Genomic DNA, 12,537 nt, shown 5'->3' with positions numbered 1-12,537 from the left:
TAATTACACTAAGTGTAGTCAAGTTGAACCTTATGGCTTCATCGCTCATCATTCCAGAGGGTACTACGCAATATGTAGAAAGAGCAAGCAGCACAATGCTGATCACAATGGAGATATTTAGAAGTAAGAAGATGGAAAAAGTGGTTTCGGCCAATTGGTTAATCAGTCAAGATTGCCAGACATAAAACATTTGAAAAGAGAAAGGTCAGCTGTTGAGGCAGGATGGGGGATAGAGACTGGGGTAAGCTGCATGCTTCATGAAATTCTTCATCCAACTCATTGCCACTATTTTAGCCCGGCTTATCTAACTCGTGACGTGTGTTCAGTGCAAATTTTAAGTGTATGTCTAAATCAAGGTGCCTGGAGTGAAGAAGCTGACATTGCTAGAGACTTGACTCCTTGCCAAGCTCAGAAGGATCAGTCCGTAGTCAGGGAATGAACAAACAAGCATTGGGCTAGGATATGCTTGAGGTAGGATGAGGGGCTGCCAGGCGAGGGCTTGGCAAAGCAGGAAGGTGGCAGCTGCATTTCAGAAACCAGTGAGCTAGGACTTGCTACACACAGTCCCCTAAGCATCGCTGAGCTAGAGAAAATGGAGCTGTGGTTCTGCATCAAAACCTCACTCGTTAATCGCAGAGACGTCTCCTGTAGGAGAAACACCACACGCATGTCCAGAAACATATCACCCTTCATTTCTCAGCATTGCAAATGAGTTAAATGCTTCGTCTAAGTGAGTTTGTCTCTGTTATTACCCCAGTAGCTTCGTGGAACCAAGGGGAATTCACCCAAGTCTATGGCAGGAGAGGTCTGGGCATGCCACACTTACTAGAATAAGTATACATTGGTTGACATTGTGATTACGTGGCATTGCTGGCTTCCACCAGATTCCCTTTGCACACCAAATTGTTGTCCATATGCAATATTCTCTGGGCTTTCCTTAACAGGCGCAACTTTCTGAAGGCCAAGAACTACAGCCCAGGTGCTCCCTGACTGCAAGTCAACGTAAAGTAACCCAGCAGCACAGCCTGTACCAGGTTCCGCGCGTGAAACGAGTGTGGGCTTACCAGAATGGAGGCAGACCTGACGATGGTGCTTATGCCTGGGCCAACACTATTTCAGAGGTAGGTCTAATGTGGATGTCTAACAGGCCTGGAATCAGACCCTGACTTTGACTTCTCTAGGTTGGCAGATAAGGGAAGTTAATGAACTTTTCTCATTTGTCCAATGGTAATAAAACTGCCCTCGCAAGGCTGGTCAGGTCGCTGAACGAGCTCACCTGTGTGCACACGTCTAATGTTGTCTGACGTGTGTGTGTGTGTGTGTGTGTGTGTGTGGATTCGAATAGGACACATGGCCAATTGCACACACTCCAGACAAAGACTGCCCTTTAAAATCACTTAAGAGTGAAAGCTTGGTGGCGCAAGCTTCTAATCCCAGTACTTGAGAGGTGGAGGCAGGAGGCAAGGAGCTAAAGGTCGTCTTTAGCTACAGTGGTGAACTTGAGGCCAGCAGGGGCTACGTGGGACCCAGTTTATTTTACTTAAAATGGTTTTTCTCATTCGTCTTAAATCTAGCTCACAAAAGAGTCATTTCTACTCCCTGTTCTGACTTATTCCCCAGAGATGTTCTTTATGGAAAAGCGGCCGTGGTTCTTACAGAAAGCCTGTCATAGCCTCACGACCCGCTATCCTGGCCCGACAGAATTCCTACTTCCCAGAGATAAACACTGGCTTGAGGAGACAAGCAGCTGTCCCTGAATTGTTTCCAATTTGAAGAATATAAATCTAAAATTTGGCGTTCTGGTCTTAGTCTTTAAGTGGAAAAGAAACAAGGGGCAAGTAGGTTTAAATAGTAGGCATTCCTAAAGTCTTTCCTGCTGTAATGCTAACACTGCTTTCTTTGCCTGTTTTCCTCTGTGAAGTGTTTGCATAGACTTTCCTGGGATGAGAGACAGAAAGGACGCTGGGGGCAGGGGTCGGGTGCAATAGAAAGATGCAATAGAAATGTCTAGGCACTTCACTGAGTGGATGAAGTTTCTGGAATAGCAGAGGCATCTCAGCTGAGCTGGCCTCCAGGGATGCTCCAGGCTCAAAGCCTCTCTTCATGGAAAGAATCCTGAGTGCAGCCACATCTCAGAAGCTGATGGCTAACTTGCTGAACTTGAAAAATGAGGTGAAAATGTACAACATTCATGATGAGCAACAAAGGGAAAATTCTTTGTATACTTGGACAAGAAAAATGGTTATTTTCAAAAAAGCGAAAGCCAACTTCCTAGAGAGACTCTGAAGAGTGGCTGAAATGGCACCCTTCTCACTGTTCTCTTCAGAAGCAGTCATCCCAGTGCTGGGCCGAGGAGGTCTGCATCTGCTTCATCCCTTACTGAGTGTAGTAAACTCTATGAGGACAATTAGGGTAGTCAAGGCCAGTTCAAGCTCCGAGGTGTGGATGGGGGTGGGATCGGAGGGACATAGGGGAAGATGGTAGAGGGAGGGGAGGGGGAACTGGAGTTGGTATATAAAATGAAAAAAAAAATCTTTTTAATTAAAAAAAGTAAAAAAGAAAGAAACCAGAGTCAAATGTTGATGCTGCTTCTGAGAGAGCGCTTAGCCTTGGCAACTAAAGGCAACCAAGTAGTGAAAGACTAGGCAGTGACAGCCAATAAGCAGAGAAAGGAGCGTGGAGAATAGCAAAGTCGCCTATTAGACAGTGTGGCGAAACTCACAAGGGATTTTCAGAGATGGCGCATGGGTCTATCTAGTCAGGAGCTGGCTTTCTGATTCACGTGGCTTACACTGTCGGGAATGGAAGGCACTCCCTACCTACGGTTCCATGATCGTATAACTTTCATGAACTTTCTATATGGAAGCTACAGTGCTGGAAGCTGGGAAGTATCATTTTAATTTACGTCTGTGAGCAGATATTTATAAACTCTGAAAACACTGTGTAATTGACAGGTTAACATCAGTAGTAGAGAGCGTGTGCCACAGGATCTCATTAAATTATGATGTCAGGATGACAAAGACTCATTACACTCAGAGGCAACTTGTTTAATGTAGATTATTATATTCTAGAACAAAGCAATCCATTATGTCAAAATGAGTTTATGTGCTTTAATGACATTCTTGGCAATATTGACTATATTTGACAGGTTTCTTTAATATAAATTATATACTGGTCTTTGTTACTATCTTTAAATTAATTTTTAAGTTAGCATAAACAGTATTGAGTTGATTTCTTCAGGGTTTTTTTTTTCTTTTTCTTTTTCTTTTTTTTGAGGGTGGTGATGGTTTTATTTTTTTTGTTTGTTTGTTTGGTTGGTTGGTTGTTAGTTCAGTTGGTTAGTTTTTGTCTTTTTTTGAGACAGGGTTTCTCTGTGTATCCCTGGCTATTTTGGAACTCCCTCTGTAGACCAGGCTGGCCTTGAACGCACAGATTCATGTCTCTGTGTCCGAGTGCTGGGATTAAAGGCCTTCACCACCACCTGCCAGCCTTCAGGGAGTCTTCATACATACGTGTTGTACTTTGTTCTCAGTTTCCCCCTCTGCTATCCTCTCTCTCTAATCAGGGCATCTCCACTCCACTTCCCTGGTCCCTGTCCAGCCCAGTAGTCCTGATTCGTTTTCCTTTCACGTGTACTCTTTGCTCTCTCTATCTTCTGTATCCCTTAAATTCCATTACTTCCCTCTCCTGAGCCCCTTCTAGTTCCATGATCTACAAACCTAGACACATACATATACGCATCCTCGTATATAATTTAAAAATTAGGTTCCATGTCTGAGGAAACATGCAATATTTGCCTTCCAGGGTCTGACATAAACTTGTTTAATATGATTTCCTGGTTGCATCCGTTAATCTGCAAATGTCGTAATTTCATTATTCTTTATGTTTGCATAATATCTCTTTGTGTGCATGTGCTACAGTTTCTTTATCCGTTCCTCTGGTGATGAGTGGACACCTGGGCTGGTTCCATTCGCTGGCTTTCGTGAATGTGGAGGCGTAAGCACCTCTGTGGTATGCTGACTCAGTTTCCTTTGGCTGTATATCTGTCAATGGAATAGCTGGGCCATTTTGTTCAAATTTCAGTTTTGTGAGGACCCTCCATATTGATCTTCATAGTGGTTTCACCAGTTTATATTCCTACCAGTCATATATAAAGGCTCCTATCCACCCACCCCCATCTTCTCCAATGCTTGCTGTTTTTTTTTTTTTTTTCTTGGTGGTAGTTATTCTTCTTTCCCCGATGACTAAAGATATAAAATACATTATATGGTATTTGCTGTTTATTTATATTTCTTCTTTTGATAATGGCCTATTGAATTCATTAGCCCACTTTTTGATGGAAGAATCTAGTACCTCAGTACTGGGGTGGGTGCAGACAGAGGGCCTGCCTTTGTACTTTCAGGGTCTCCTGACTACCAGTCAGCCTACAGGAGGGATGTTGGCCCTGTGGGTATATACCCCTGCAACATCAGAGGATGACAGAGAGTTGGCTCCAGAATTTGACCTACCTGCTGGCTCAGAGCTATTAAACCCCAGGGTGATTTTCGGATCAGATCTGTCTCGGGTCACTTTCGGTGGGCCTATTTTTCTCTGTGTACTTCCCAGCCATAGCCAGCCCCCTGCTACCTTCATCTTTCAGCTCACTGATGGCCTGTACTCTACCACTGCCTCGCTGAGCCTCCTTCCACACAGGTTCTGTGTCCGACCAAATCAAGGCTCCCTATCCTGAGGATGTGCCCTACTCTCAGGTCCACAGGGTAGCCTGGTTTTAACCAAACATCCTGTTTCAAAATAGCCCCAGGCCACTGACCTCTGAGTCACATGACGTGATCAAATTGGATTTTTTCCCCACGGTGGAACACATCCTGCAGCTAGACTAAAGCCCATGAAGACTGTGGGCTTGCTCTGGGTGTAGGACTGACTGTTTCATCCAGGTTACCTTTTGGAGACAGCTTCTGAGTCCTCTTCTGGACTAAGGCTGTGCCATGGCGGCTGTGTTCAGCTTGCTCCTCTGAGTACAGACTATACTGAGTACACCATTGTATATACTATACTGTCTTCGCTCTTTCCAGGACCCTCTACTTCTTTTGTGAATTTCAGAATCAACTTGCATGTGTTCCTTTCTTTAGATAAAGTCTTGTTTTTTGTTTTACTCTTCTTAATCTCTCTTTCACCAGCTCTCACAGAAGTAGCCTCTCATCTGTCTCCTTCTAGGCTGTCTCCTCAAGTTGATACAGAGAATGAAACTATATTCAGGCTTTAACTGGGTACAGAGAAATAGGCACTCTCATGTTGATGGAAACTGAATGTTTTAGAGAAGACGCACTTGGTTATACATCTCATAAGTAAATGCACTTCTGAATGCATCTACATTAGCTTCTTTGTCACCGTGACAAAATAATGGGCAGGCGCACTTATGAGAGAAAGACTTGATTTAAGCACATGGTTAAGTCCGTCAGAGCAGAGGTCCATCATGGAGACCATGGTGACAGAAGCATGTACGTGTTGTTTCTCACATTTCAGCAGATAAGGAAGCAGAGAACTTTCAAAGGCCTACCCCTAGAGCCCTACTTCAGCCAGCAAGGCCTTGCTTCTTAAAGATTCCACCAACTACAGCCACCAGTTGCGGAATGGTATTAAAGCCCATGAGACTGTAGGGGTGGTATTTCACACTTGAACCTTAACCTGCCCCAAGATCATTTCATGAACCTATGCAAAGTTTGTTTGCTAGAGATATTAATCACAGAAGTGTTTTCAATAGAGATAAACTAGAAACAATTCTAAGTTTATCAATCGGAAATTGGTTAAGTGAATTATAGCACGTAGGAAGGAATATCATAACTCAATTAAAATCAACTTTAAGAGAGAATAAAAACAACAAATATGGCTGAGATACACTAAGTAAAATAAACATAATGTAAGGCACATGGAATTAGATTCTATATGCACATACACTGTAAATTGAAAGCAGCGAGGAAGGACTTAACTGCTCTCAGTATTCATTTTTGATTGGGCTGGATCATGGGTTACTTTTATTTTTCTTTCTTGTGTGTTTGTATGTTCTGGGTTTTTTATGATAAAGTCAGATTGTTCTTCTGTGATAAGGGAACTGGTCACCTTCTTGGAGAAGGGCTAACAAAAGAGATGAAGGTCGGGTTAGTGGAAGTTCAGTTCAGCCATCAAGAAAAGGAAACTTTATCCCTCAGATAAGGAACAATAATGCAAAGGAGTCCCTTGTCACCTCTGACAGATCTGAGAAAGGAGTTATGCATCAGCAGCTGAGGAAGAGGAAGTGTGGATGAGGAGAAGTGCCAAGCACAGGCATGAGTGTTGGCATTGATGTGTTGTGGCAAGCAGACGACACTTACATCAAGGAGTAGGAGATGGATGACTGTCTTCTTGGGATGTGTTGTGGTTTTTCCCCTCTCAGGCTTAGGTGTTTGGACAGTAGGTGGCATTGTCTAAGAAGGTTGTAGAACTTTCAGACATCTTGTCCCTAGCAGGTGGCACTGTCTGAGAAGGTTGTAGAACCTTCAGACACCTGGTCTTAGAAGATGGCATTGTCTGAGAAGGTTGTAGAACCTTCAGATACCTGGTCTTAGAAGATGGCATTGTTTGAGAAGGTTGTAGAACCTTCAGACACCTGGTCTTAGAAGGTGGCACTGTCTGAGAAGGTTGTAGAACCTTCAGGAGGCCCCATCTCCTGAAGGAAGTAGGTCTCTGGGGATGAGACTTTATAGATAGCTTGACTTCCTTTTCAGCTTTTCTGACTGTGGTTCTAGCATGACTAGCAACCTCCTGCTTCTGCCAACATGCCTTCCCACTGCTTGCTGAGGGCCCCCTTCTAGCTCTGTTCTCGCAAAACCTTTTCTTTGTGTGATGGAAAAAGGGGCTTTGTTTCTTATAAAGAAACCATCCCTATTAGGTTAAGCCCCTCCTTCATACCCATGTTTAACCTCATGTGTCTCTTTGAGGTTTCATCTTCAAAGACGGTTGAAATGGGATTTATGACAATTAGTGTCCGAAGGCCATGCTGCCACAGGGCAATACCAGTGCCATGGAATGTCTGGACTGAGCTGTGGTCGAGGGCCATATCTGGGTCTGTGGTCCTACCGCAGCTGGAGTCTGTGTTGATGTCAGTGGCCCATATTATCACTGGACACTATGGGAGAGCTGGCCATGGTGACCTGGGCATGGGGGAACTGGTCTTTCCTCTCGCCAGCTCCCTTGGTGTGAGAGCTCCCAACCCTCAGAACTGGCCCCAGTGGTGTGGGCACAGGAGAGCTGGTCTGACCTTCAATGGCCCTGGGAGAACTGCCCCCCAACCCCCGCTGGCTGCCACAAGGAAGAACTAGTCTCACCTCCCACCACAAGGAGAGCTCGCCCCGATGGTGTGGGCATGAGAGAGCTGGACCTGCCCCTCGCCTGAGTGGGGCAGTCCTGTGGAGGCCCATACTGACTAACTCAGCTACCATCTTGGCCCACATCCAAGGTTTTGAGTTGGCACACTCCAGCTCCTACTCCATCTATGACCTGCTGGAGTGTGTGAGGCATAGCCACAGGATCTCCAAGACTTAGGGCAACAGCAGATTATCTGGGGAAAGTTTTGGTGAGGGTCCAGTATTGATGATGTACCAGAAGCTGGTGGTCTAGAACCAGACCAACAACTCATTACAATGAACATTTGCAAGTAAATCTGTTCGGACCACAGGGTCTACTCTGTGACACATCACAGCTCCCAAGGCCACTATGACGAATGCATGATGGAAAGGCAGGAGGGATAGAGAAGTGAAATGTTTTTCTTTTTCTTTCTTTTTTTTTAAAATTTTCTTTTTGGGGGAGAGGCTACAAGGGCAGAGGGTAAACATGGAAGAACTGGGAAATGAGTGGGATTGGGGTATACAGTGTGAAATTCCCAAAGAATCAATAAAAAAGTTATATTAAAGAAAAGGTGTGAAGTGACAGATTGTGTTCAAGGTTGGCGTCTGGTTTCCACACATGGGCACCTATGTGCATTTACACACACACACACACACACACACACATGCACATATGACTGAAGAGAGATGGTGGAGGCTGATATTAGCTTATTTGTCTCAGTGACTTACACAGAGAATATTGACAGGTTTTGTGTTTTAATTCTGAGCATTCTGTTCTGAAGAACAATATAACATCATGAGTTCTCCAGGTCTCTTATGAAATTTTGAAGTTTGCTATCGAATGCATTTTGCATGTTGATAAGAGATGCTTTTTTCTGTCGTTTCACGTGACTATCAGACCCATGGTGGCGTGCATCCGACTTTCCACTTGTCTATGTTTTTTTTTTTATTTTGAAAACATACAAGAAGTAATCAATGATATGTTTATTTGTTGCTTTTAAGATTTTTAGATAATTTTTCACTATATCAAGGTTATAACAAGATTCAGTGATTTTTATTTTAAATTTTTATGTTTGTTTTTCTTTTAACAACTATGTGGATTTTTTTTCTGCTGAAAATTTAATTGAAAATATTTTCATCTTTGTTGGCTTAAAATGACTCTCTCAGCTTTGTTTACTGGCTAGCCTTGGTCCCCGTGGAACTGCAATGCCGGTTTAGAAGGCACCACACTCTTCTAGAGATCACTGGGCTGTTTAGTGGGCTGCAGCACTTAACGCTTTTAAAACTATTGTCAATTTATAACATAGTTTGCTACCTGAAAGTGACAGTTACTCACTATTTCATTTTGCTATCATATTTTAGTGCAGTATTATTATTTATTGAATCTTGTAAACAAATCATGGAAGTCCTTTTCCCCCCTATAAAATCATCATATGGACATTTTGACTGCAGCTGTACAAGACTATTAATCAACTTCATGAAAATTGACAACTTTTGTGACTGACACCTTTTCACAGTCAGATTTGTGGCAGTTTTATGTGCATGGAATCAGATTTTTGGTCCATCAATAAAATAGCAGTGAGATAATTTTATGATTGGGGCTCACCATAACATTGTGGAACTGTATTAAAGGGTCACAGCATTAGGAAGGTTGAGCACCACTGCTTTAGAGGATTGAGATATAGTTCCTTTGGTAGAGTGTTTGCCCAATATTTATGAAGCCCTGAGACTGGTAACACAGAAACCCAGCCTGGTGGTGCACACCTGTAATCCCAGTTCTCAAGAGGTAGAAGAAGGAGGATCAGAAGTTCAAGGTCATCTTCAACCACATAGTGAGTTGGAGGCTAAGAGCCTGTGTTACATGAAACCTTGTCTCAAAACAAAGCGTTGTAATAACTATTTTGCGATATTTGTCATTCAAATATGGTTGTCCCTTTGTGTTTCAGTTGCTGGATGAGTGCACTGCTCGCCTGAAAATGTCCCACCCTGCCAAAACCCTGTACACCTCAAACGGGGAGCTCATTCAGTCATGGGACAGCATAGAGAAGGATATGACTGTCTGCGCATCTGCAGGACGTGGCTTTATGACCTCAAAAGGTATGGGTGACACCTCCTCTTTTATCAAGGTCTTGAAGAGTAAGAGCATTTAGCCTTCTTTGCAGAGCCCTTGCCTGCTGAACTCTGAACACTGTTGGATGAATTTTAGTAATTACAGTCTTCATGCCGTGCTATTCCACGTGATGAAGGTGACGTTCACATCTGTGTGTGCTTGAAAAACCATCGTCACGTGGTTTACTCTAAGAAATGGCAAAGTTTGCTGTCGTTTGTAAAAGTTGACAGCTTTCTGTATTCTCAAAGTGTACACCCTGTCAGAACTATACACAAGACTTCCTGTCCTGAGAGCCTCCAGTTTAGTTGTGAATGTAAACACACCAGTTACTTTCCTTATTGCTGTCACCAAATGCCTGGGGGTACTGCCCATCATGGCAGAGAATGCCCTGAAGCAAAGGTCATTGCAGGTCACTTTGCAGCTGCAGCCAGGAAGTCACCCTCAATATCAACCATGACAGTGAGCACCTTTCAAACGGTGACAGTGAGGAAATGGGTGCAGCGACAGCAGGCGTTGGCTCAGTCTTTCTTCCTCACAGCTCAGTCTTTTCTGCTCTCAGCATGGCCCTCCTGGCTTCGTAGTGCTTACTGGGTCTGACTGATGAATGAAGCTATGTCTGCTTCAGGAGAGTTATCACAAAGAGTGTCCAACCCCCGCGCGCGCGCGTGCACACACACACACACACACACAGGAAAATCCAGACTGCCTTCCCGGGAGTAGGAGGGGGAGGGAGAAAATTAGAAATTTAAATGGTAGTCTCCCTACCATTTTTCTCTTTGCTAAGCATGTCTACAAGTCTGTGCAGACAAACCTTCATTTTCAGATCTTCAGTTTTATAAGCACACATTTCTGTGACGTCAAACCTGGCTCCTGGCCTGTGGAAATAGATGCTCCATGTCGCCTTCCTGGTGAAGGGTTTGTGGCTTCCCCCAGTTGCCTGAATTCTTTCCAGGAAGTCATGACTGTCTAAGCAATATGATTGGTCACAGAAGTGAGTCATGTTTATTCTGGGCAGTATGATTGGTCACAGAAGCAAATTTAAGTATTCCTTTAAACCTGATTTTTTTTGAAAGCCATTTTGTTGTTTCCATGAAGTAAAATAAAAGTATCATCTAATAGGAATCTACATTTTCCAAATACTTGAAAAATAAAAAAAGTGCTTTTGAATGTATTTTATTCACTATGACATATTTAGCTAATTAATCATTCCACATGTGACTTTTTTTTTCTGTGACCTACTAGCTAAAGGATGTGTGAGAAATAAGACATTCTGAGAGTCTCAAAACATGATAATTATTTATTTCATACACAATAATGCAAAAATTAACAAGCAGATGTACTATATTGATTTTTTAAAATGAATTACATTGGCAAAACAAAACAGAAGCTTTCTCAATGGCGTCTTTTTCTCACATCCTCAACACTTAAGAATACTTTGCGTCCTTTGCAGTAAAGGCCAAACGCTGTTCACAATGCCTGGATTTCCAGCTTTTCAGTGGACTTGGTCTTTGTACCACACTCCAATGTGAGCTTCCTATTCAGACATTGTATTGTTTGGAAAGAAGTCTTCTCTAATGTACTGTAAATTCTAATTTGTTTTAGTAACAAAAATCTTGAATCAGAAATTTGGGAAAATGCTTAAAGATCAGAGAGACAAAGGAGCATGCCATAGCCACTTCTTACCCGTCAACGCCTCAACATGGAAGGGGATGAACTCCTGGCTCCTCCCTCCTTATATTTCTCTCTGTGCCCATCAGTATCTCTTCCTGTCTCCCATCTTTCCTAGTGCTGGGAATAAAGGCATGTGCCTCCCAATTACTGGGAACAAACACATGAGATCCAAGTGCTGGGATTAAAGGTGTGTGCCACCACTGCCTGGCCTCTATGGTTAACTAGTGGCTAGCTCCACACTCAAATCTCCTGGCAAGCTTTATTTGTTAGAGCACAAACAAGGTATCACCACACTCTAGTGCCCCCCCCACAATTGCACAGACATCCAAAGAACAGCAGCATGTACCTGACGGTGTGAGCGCAGGAAGTGTGTAATGAGAACACAAGGATTGCCAAGGGAGCCTGGATGCCCTCATCACCCTGCACGTTAATTCTATACTTGAACTCTATAAACACGTTGACCTGTCTCTGAATATCCATGTGCTTTTCTTTTAACAGAAAAGCAGCAGCTGGTGGAAATCAAAGCGAATTATGCCAGAATCCGCAGGCAGCAGGGCCGCGAAGCCACAGATATTGTGGTGTCACCCTCCATGAAGCTGGTATCTCTCCTGCAGCCACACAACTAACTTCAAGCAGAGTTTCATAACTTGTGCTGTTATTTTATGGATATAGCTATGTGTAGATTCTCAAGGGCTAGTTATGACATGACCGTTTTTGTCCCTTTTAACCTGTACACAGTGTCCCTTTTATTCCCACCATCTGCTGAGATTTAAACCTAGCTGCTGGACATACACTTGAGTGGTGTGTCGAGCGTCCTGCGCTATGCCTCCAGCTCCCTCAGTCTCCTTCATTGTATGTGAAGTAGCATTGGATGCCTCGAGTCTGCTCCTGGAACAGCGACAAAACAACACAAATTATGCAAGGAGGATGACTGTCTTAGGTGAACTTTCTTTGAGAAAATAAAAGTTGCTGAAAAGTAACTTAGAAGGATCAAGGAACATACGTCTATGTGCATACATGTATGTATCTAGCTAGGACATTGATAATAAAATGACTCTCAACCACTGAACCCTAAATTCAAGTGGCATTTTCTGGCTCCATTACTCTGATTTGGGGGCTTCTGTTCGAATCCCTCACATACCCAATAAAACTGGAATGGCTGGTGGCTACCAAAACCACAGAACTCTGTCTCTTTTTCCCCAGATTTTCTGCAGTTCCGCAGGCCTCTCTCAGGGCAGTTAGGTGTCACTCATGAGAATGAAGGTGGGTGGTTATAGTGACTGATTGGTAGTAAGAAGTCATAGACCATGTTCTCAATATAAATGCAGGAAGGATCTAAACATAGTATTTCAAAGAAAGGTCATGTAAGGAAGAGGG

At 43.3% G+C, this 12,537-nt stretch overlaps 1 protein-coding gene across 1 annotated transcript in view; it reads left to right on the top strand.

Moving 5' to 3' along the window:
* Nucleotides 1–12,300, top strand: part of Dcdc1 (doublecortin domain containing 1) — a 109,630-nt gene extending 97,330 nt beyond the window's left edge. The window contains exons 18-20 of the mRNA XM_057781223.1: nt 945–1,121; nt 9,326–9,476; nt 11,659–12,300. Of these exons, the coding sequence (XP_057637206.1) occupies nt 945–1,121; nt 9,326–9,476; nt 11,659–11,786 (456 nt within the window). The 3' untranslated portion in view covers nt 11,787–12,300. The remainder of the gene's footprint in view (nt 1–944; nt 1,122–9,325; nt 9,477–11,658) is intronic.
* Nucleotides 12,301–12,537: the final 237 nt, after the last annotated feature.

The sequence above is a fragment of the Chionomys nivalis genome, chromosome 9, assembly GCF_950005125.1.
Source record: "Chionomys nivalis chromosome 9, mChiNiv1.1, whole genome shotgun sequence".
Taxonomy (NCBI): domain Eukaryota; kingdom Metazoa; phylum Chordata; class Mammalia; order Rodentia; family Cricetidae; genus Chionomys; species Chionomys nivalis.
Note: the sequence above shows the minus strand (reverse complement) of the source record. Positions and strands in the feature narration are given on the sequence as shown.